The sequence below is a fragment of the Monodon monoceros genome, unplaced genomic scaffold (genome assembly GCF_005190385.1).
Source record: "Monodon monoceros isolate NGI ecotype Baffin Bay Population unplaced genomic scaffold, NGI_Narwhal_1 Super_Scaffold_12, whole genome shotgun sequence".
NCBI lineage: Eukaryota > Metazoa > Chordata > Mammalia > Artiodactyla > Monodontidae > Monodon > Monodon monoceros.
Window position 1 is genome coordinate 109,088,730 of NW_021703768.1, and position 6,000 is coordinate 109,094,729.

Here is a 6,000-nt window from a genome sequence, read left to right on the forward strand (position 1 = left end):
TCTTTTCATTTCTTCTTTGATTTTTTCAATGATCCATTGGTCGTTTAGTACCATTGTTTAGCCTCCATGTGTGTTTTTTTTTTTTTTTTTACATTTTTTTCCCTGTAGTTTCTAATCCCATAGTGCTGTGGTCGGAAATGATGGTTGGTATGATTTCAATTTTCTGAAATTTACCAAGGCTTGATTTGTGACTCAAGATGTGATCTATCCTGGAGAATGCTCTGTGTGCCTTTGAGAAGAAAGTGTATCTGCTGTTTTTGGATGGAATGTCCTGTAAATATCAATGAAATCTATCTGGCGTATTCTGTCATTTAAAGCTTTTGTTTCCTTATTAATTTTCTGTCTAGATGATCTGTCCATTGGTGTAAGTGAGGTGTTAAAGTTCCCCACTATTGTTGTGCTACTGTCGATTTCTTCTTTTATAGCTGTTAGCATTTTCCTTATGTATTGAGGTGCTCCTGTGTTGGGTGTATATATATTTGTAATCGTTATATCTTCTTGGATTGATCCCTTTACCATTATGTAATGTCCTTCTTTGTCTTGTAACAGTCTTTATTTTTATTTTAAAGCTTATTTTGTCTGATATGAGTATTGGTACTGCAGTTTTCTTTTGATTTCCATTTGTATGGAATACCTTTTTCCATCCTCTCACTTTTAGTCTGCATGTGTCCCTCGATCTGAAGTGTGTCTCTTGTAGACAGCATATATATAGGTCCTGTTTTTGTTTCAGCCAGTCTGTGTCTTTTGGTTGGAGCATTTAATTCATTAACATTAACATTGATATGCACGTACTTGCTATTTTTTTAATTGTTTTGGATTTGTTTCTTAAGGTCATTTTTCTTCCCTTCCTCTTTTATTCTCTTGTGATTTAATGTCTATTTTTTTCTCTTTCTCTCTTTGTCTTTTTTTTGGGGGGCGGGGGCATGCTGAGCAACATGCAGGATCTTAGTTCCCAGATCAGGGATTGAATTTGTGGCCCCTGCAATGGAAGTGCAGAGTCTTAACCACTGGTCCACCAGGGAAGTCCCTTGATGTCTTTAGTGATGTGTTTGGATTGCTTTTTTCTTTTTTGTGTGTGTAGCTATTCTAGATTTTTGGTTTGTGGTTCCCATGAGGTTTTGCTATAGTAGTCTGTGTATGTACAAGATTGTTTTAAATGGTTGATATCTTTATTTCAAATGCATTTCCAATATCCTGCATATGTACTCTCCTCATGATTGCTGGTTTTGATATTCTGTTTGTGTGTGGAAGATTTCCTACCTTTATGTTTGCTTCTGCCAGTGAACTTCCCCATTCGTACTTTCTTGAGTCTAGTTGTGGTCTCTTCTTTTCCACCTAGAGATGTTCCTTTCAGATTTGTTGTAATGCTGGTTTGGTGGTACTAAATTCTCTTATCTTTTGCTTGTGTGTAAAGCCTTTTTATTTTTTGGCTGTGTTGGGTCTTCGTTGCCACGTGCTGGCTTTCTCTAGTTGCGGCAAGCAGGGGCTACTCTTGGATGCAGTGTGGGCTTCTCGTTGCAGTGGCTTCTCTTGTGGAGCACAGGCTCTAGGCATGTGGGCTTCAGTAGTCGTGGCACACAGGCTTAGTTGCTCCGCGGCATGTGGGATCGAACCCCTGCATTGGCAGGCAGATTCTTAACAACCGTGCCACCAGGGAGGCCCCTGTAAAGCTTTTGATTTCTCCATCAAATCTAAATGAGAGCCTTGCTGCGTAGAGTATTCTTGGTTGTAGGTTTTTCCCTTTAATCACTTTAAATATATTGTGCCACTTCCTTCTGGCCTGCAGAGTTTATACTGGAAAATCACCTGATAATCTTATGGGGTTTCCCTTGTATGTTATTTGTTGCTTTTCCCTTGGTGCTTTTAATATTTTTTTCTTTGTCTTTAATTTTTATCAGTTCGATTAATATGCATGTTGGTGCGTTCCTACTTGGGGTCATGTTTTATGGGACTCTGCGCTTCCTGGACTTGAGTGTTTCCTTTCTCATGTTAGGGAAGTTTTCGGCTATAATCTCTTCAGATATTATCTTGGGCCCTTTCTCTCTTCTTGCACCCTTATAATGCAAATGTTGGTATGTTTTAATGTTTCCCAGAGGTCTCTGAGACTGTCCTCATTTCTTTTCATTCTTTTTTCTTTGTTCTGTGGCAGTGATTTCCAACATTGTCTTCCAGCTCACTTATTTTTCTCCCTCAGTCATTCTGCTGTTTTTTCCTCCTAGTGTATTTTTCATTGCAGTTATTATATTGTTCATCTTTATTTGTTCATTACATCTTCTAGCTCTTTGTTAAACATTTCTTGTAACTTCTCAATCTGTGCCCCCATTCTTTTCCCACGATTTTGTATCATCTTTACTATCATTACTCTAAATTCTTTCTCAGGTAGGTTGCCTATCTCCTCTTCATTTAGTTGTTCTTGTGGGTTTTTATCTTGTTGTTTCGTCTGAAACATATTTCTCTGCCATCTCATTTTGTCTCACCTTCTTTGTGGACTCCTTTATGCAGGCTGGAGTATCATAGCTCCTCTTCTGGTGTCTGCCCTCTGGTGGGTGAGAGTGGTCCTCAGGCTTCTGGAGGTTTCCTGGTGGGAGGAGCTGGGTCTTATCCCTCTGGTGGGCAGTGCTGTGTCAAGGGGGTGTGTTTGTAGGTGGTTGTGAGCTCAGTATGACTTTAGGCACCCTGTCTGCTGACAGGGTGGATCTGTGTTTCTCTCTTGCTGGTTGTTTGGCAATTGCTTGCTTTTAACTGCACCAGTTTTATGTCCTATTCCAAGGAAACTTCATTGGTACATATAAAATTATGTTTTTTTTTTTCTTAGAAGGTTGGTTAATGAAGTCCTGGAGGGTATATGGCACTCCTGGGGCCACTCAGCAAGGTTGCAGGTAGAGAAAATGAGTGCACAGGCCTGGAGTTCTGCCTTTATCAGGGTTGAGGATAGGATGTGTAGGGTTTCACAGGTTCACTGTCTACTGCTTCTTCCTGGTGGTGTTGTGAGGGTTACATGATGTCGTATTTTGAAGCCATCCTGTAAACCTGAGACCAGCCTGTTCCCTGAGGGCTGTTAAGGAGATGTTCGCAGGCTCAGGCAGAGGATGAGTCCAAGTTCAGGGGCTCTAACCACGTGATAAAAGCTGGAGAGAATGATGATTCCACCCTGGGCTCATATGGCTCCTGGGGTGTGGCCTCTGGCTAAACTTGCTTTGAATATTCCAAGTCTTTGGATTCTTATACTCCTTTTCACTTTATCAGACTATACTAAGACTGTATTAAGTATGTAAATTTTACCACATGGACTTAAAAAAATTTATTCATTTATGTATTTTTGGCTGCATTGGGTCTTCGTTGCTGCACATGGGCTTTCTCTAGTTGTGGCGAGCGGGGGCTAATTTTCATTGCAGTGCGCAGGCTTCTCATTGCGGTGGCTTCTCTTGTTGCAGAGCATGGGCTCTAGTCACGTGGGCTCCAGTAATTGCGGCACACAGGCTCAGTAGTTGTGGCTCACGGGCTTTGTTGCTCCACGACATGTGGGATCTTCCTGTACCAGGGCTCGAACCTGTGTCCCCTGCACTGGCAGGCGGATTCTTAACCACTGTGCCACCAGGGAAGTCCCACATGGACTTTTAAAGTTTATCTCTGGTTTAGTTTCATTCATATTTATTTTTGAATCTGATTCTAATCCAGGTAATTGAGGTGATCATATATGTGAGGTGTTTGTAAATTAAGGTGTTTGAGGGACAAAGTTGAGTTCATCTCCAAGTGCCTTGTGAATTACAAAACTTTGTTTTTGTAATTGCCAAGTGGAGAAAGTTGCAGGAGTTGGGGGATGGGTGAAGAGGGAGTTGTGGCAAAAAAAATGCTTCAGTCACTAGCTTCAGCATTTTGCCTTTAATGAGAACAAGTTTAAGTCTATAAAAGGTACCCTTTTGGGAAAAGCAGCCCAGCTAAAATATTAGGCAAGAATCGCTTACTTGCAGTGGCCCTAGTTCCTGACTGGTTCTGTTCTTGTCTTGTTGCAGGTTAGCTCCATTCAGAACCAGATGCAGTCCAAGGGAGGCTACGGGGGTGGCATGGCTGCCAATGTGCAGATGCAGCTCGTGGACATGAAGGCAGGATAGCCCTGGACCCCTCCTCCAGTGAGTACCTCAGAGCACAGGCTGGAAGTTCACATCATACATGGCCACTAACAGCTGATGACGTAAACAGCCTTAGTTCAATCTTGGGGTTAAAAAATAAATATCTTGTTCTTACTTTGTGAACTTCCTAGAAAAGGTAAAAATACTTTAGTTGGCCAAGTGATGACCTTAGGCAGTTACTGCATTTTGAATATTAGTTTCAGGTGGTTGTTTTCCTTATGAGAAACTTTAAATGCTTTAAGACATCTTGTTTGGGGGGAGGCTTTGAGATTCTAGTGACAAGATGTCTCTTATGTGTCCTTTAAACATGAGTGAAGTTACTGAGTATTGATACAGCATGAAATCCCATGTGTAGTGAAGTAATTTTATATTTAATACCATTACGGATAAATCTTTCATTATAAAGTTTTCAAATTAAAAAGAGAACTGTTAAGAGGCATGAACCCCTAAAGGGTAAAAATCATTTGGATTATGCTTTGGTTTTATAGGTCACTGTGAATTTCTATGTTTTGTTTCCACTGTTGTTCAATTTTTTTTTATTGTGATTACTTTTCTTTCCTTTTCAATTGCAAAAAAGTGTGATGGCGTCTTGTTCACCCTGTTGTGATTACTTCAGTGACACGTTACTATTCTGTTCTGAAGAAACTGTTGTCAGAAGAATCCTGCATTTCCTTCAGCTGGCATGCATGCCTTTGGACTCATGGACAGAGTTCTTTGGATTGTGGCTTAATGATTGATTTTTATGAATATGGATCTGATTTTAGCATGATCTTTTTTGTGAATGCTAGCACTGTTTTGCATTTTCTCCCGCATTTTTAACAATTTCTCTTTCCACCTCCATCCCCTCTGCCTTATGATTTTATTGGTAAGCAAAGAACTGCTATTTTAATTTGTCACCATTTATGTATATTTTGGAAGGTATGAGATCCATAAGCACAATGATCACTTATATTCATTTGAAACTTCAGCAGAGTAGTATCTGCATGCTTTATGAAGTTGCCTGTATGGGAGCCCATGGGATGCCAGAAATGAACATTTCCTTGCTGCCACAGGCTGATGATACTGCTGCTATGAGAGAAAGGTTAGCTGTGGCACCAAGTCACATCAGTTTCACACAAAAAAAGCAATTTGTAGCTTATTTTAGAAGTATGACTTTTATTTAGAGTTATAGTAAAAGAAAAGCTTGCATTCATAAGGCATTCATTCTGTTGTAAATGTTCAATATATTTATTTGAGAGCAAGGGCCTGGGATTGTAAACAGGTATGGTGAGATGTATCTGTGTGTGTGTGTGGTAATACCCTCATTGGGTCTGACTCTGAGCATTGTGATCTTAGCAGCTGTTCATTTCTTTGTGTGCTCATTCTGTTTTCACATGTCTAATGTTATGGTATCCAGTTGCTTCCAGTAGCAGTTTGTTGAGCTTTTGGCCTGTATTCCTAACTGTGGATTTCAGTCATTGGCTTCTCCATCTTCCACATATTTTGGGACAATGGAAGTTGCCAGGAGCAACAGTTGACCTGGCTGTGTTGTTGCCTGTGAAAACAAACAACCTGCATGGTGACTTATTAAGGTATTGGTGAGAAACCTTTGGCTCAGGTTCCAAAATACGCTTATTCTTCACAAATTGTATTTCTGTAAATGCTTCTCCTTCCTGATAAGGGTGTAGTGCTAAGCCAATTAGTGGTTTGTTTTTTCATGAAAATGTTTAAATTATGTCCAGTTCAGCCCTATGTAACAAACAGTTGCATTTGGTAGGAATAACAGTTCATGTAGGAAATGGTGCTTAACTGAAAACTGACTTAGAAAGCTATAAGGAATTAGGTAATTGTATAAAGGAAGAGATCATTTCTCTTCACCTTTGTCACAGGT

The 6,000-nt window shown here is 40.0% G+C and overlaps 1 protein-coding gene across 3 annotated transcripts in view; it reads left to right on the forward strand.

Moving 5' to 3' along the window:
• The window catches only part of CDC42SE2 (CDC42 small effector 2), a 112,713-nt gene extending 107,857 nt beyond the window's left edge, over positions 1-4,856 (forward strand). For all 3 annotated transcript variants that reach the window (XM_029219198.1, XM_029219196.1, XM_029219197.1), the window contains 2 exons: positions 4,014-4,130; positions 4,708-4,856. In XM_029219198.1, the coding sequence (XP_029075031.1) occupies positions 4,014-4,112 (99 nt within the window). In that variant the 3' untranslated portion in view covers positions 4,113-4,130; positions 4,708-4,856. The remainder of the gene's footprint in view (positions 1-4,013; positions 4,131-4,707) is intronic.
• Positions 4,857-6,000: the final 1,144 nt, after the last annotated feature.